Source organism: Pygoscelis adeliae, unplaced genomic scaffold (assembly GCF_000699105.1).
Source record: "Pygoscelis adeliae isolate BGI_AS28 unplaced genomic scaffold, ASM69910v1 Scaffold114, whole genome shotgun sequence".
In the NCBI taxonomy this organism is placed as follows: Eukaryota; Metazoa; Chordata; class Aves; order Sphenisciformes; family Spheniscidae; genus Pygoscelis; species Pygoscelis adeliae.
In genome coordinates this window covers 3164206-3165282 of record NW_008824587.1, presented here as the reverse complement: position 1 = coordinate 3165282, position 1077 = coordinate 3164206, and the positions used below count along the sequence as shown (strand labels likewise).

At 40.1% G+C, this 1077-nt stretch overlaps 1 protein-coding gene across 1 annotated transcript in view; it reads left to right on the top strand.

Annotated features, from left to right (window-relative positions):
• NTNG2 (netrin G2) overlaps window positions 1-1077 on the top strand; it is a 47714-nt gene that overhangs the window by 34511 nt on the left and 12126 nt on the right. Inside the window, exon 4 of the mRNA XM_009322175.1 lies at window positions 86-112. Coding sequence (XP_009320450.1) covers window positions 86-112 — 27 coding nt within the window. The remainder of the gene's footprint in view (window positions 1-85; window positions 113-1077) is intronic.

Here is a 1077-nt window from a genome sequence, read left to right as displayed (position 1 = left end):
TCGTGTATCTGTTTGATCTTCTGCTGGTATCAGAGCCGATGGCGTCCTGCTTCCAGTGACCGGGCTTCTTCTTGTTTTTTTCCAGGTGCAGCTGCAGGCTCAGCCTTTGGCAGTAAGTAAAAACATAACTGAAATGCTGGCATTTAACACCTCGGTACATGGTCCTTGCGGATGTCACTAGGAAAAAAAAGAATTGTTTTTTTCTGTCCATTATCATTTTCCAGGCAATAAGTCTTCCCTAATTATGCCTCATTTTCTGTCCTGTCAAAGAGTCTTATATTTTTTTCCTTTGACTTCAGTACCCTCATTTTGTCTCTTCCTTTGGCATGGTTTCCCCCCATGAGGTTCGTTAGAACGGCAGCCGGAAAGGAAATAAAAAAAGACTCTTCAAAACCACCGGTGCTCGCTGTGAACTTTCCCCCCCCAGTATTGCAGACTTCTGCTGTGAGAAGGAGCTGGGTTTGAATTATTTGGCATAGCATCCAGTCTGGGTCACCTTGGGCTATCAATAAAAAAAAATAGAGAGAGTGTGTGTACATCTGTATGTACACGTGTGTGTATACGAACATACGTCTATGAAGTGTCGGCAGCAAAGATGGTAGAGCTCAGCGGGGATTTCTATTGAAGGATTGATGGTATCGTAGGACTCCTTATTTAACAAAGCTGGAGGTAGTTTGATATCAAAGACTCTTGAGTTTTGGGTAAGCAGAAGCCTGGGTTTGACTTTTGTGGCTCGGAACTACCTTCCAGAAGAAACAAATTGGAGAGCTGAATGAATAATGAATTCTTTGGTTTGCAGGCAAGTGGAAAGGATTGGAGGAGAAATAGTTTCAGAGAAATGCAAATGCAATTAAGAAAAATGCACCTAATTGAAACATGGAGGGGACGGGTTTTCTGGGTAAATGAACCATATTTAGATTTTAAGCAGTTAAATTTAAATGGTTAAAAATTTCAAATAAAAATTAAAGGTCTCCCTTAAGAAATTTAGGATTTAAAAAAATTAAGTGTTTAACAGTCCCAAATATTCTTTGCTTTTCTGGTCAAAACCACGGTGATAACTCTTCTTTTCCCCCTTAA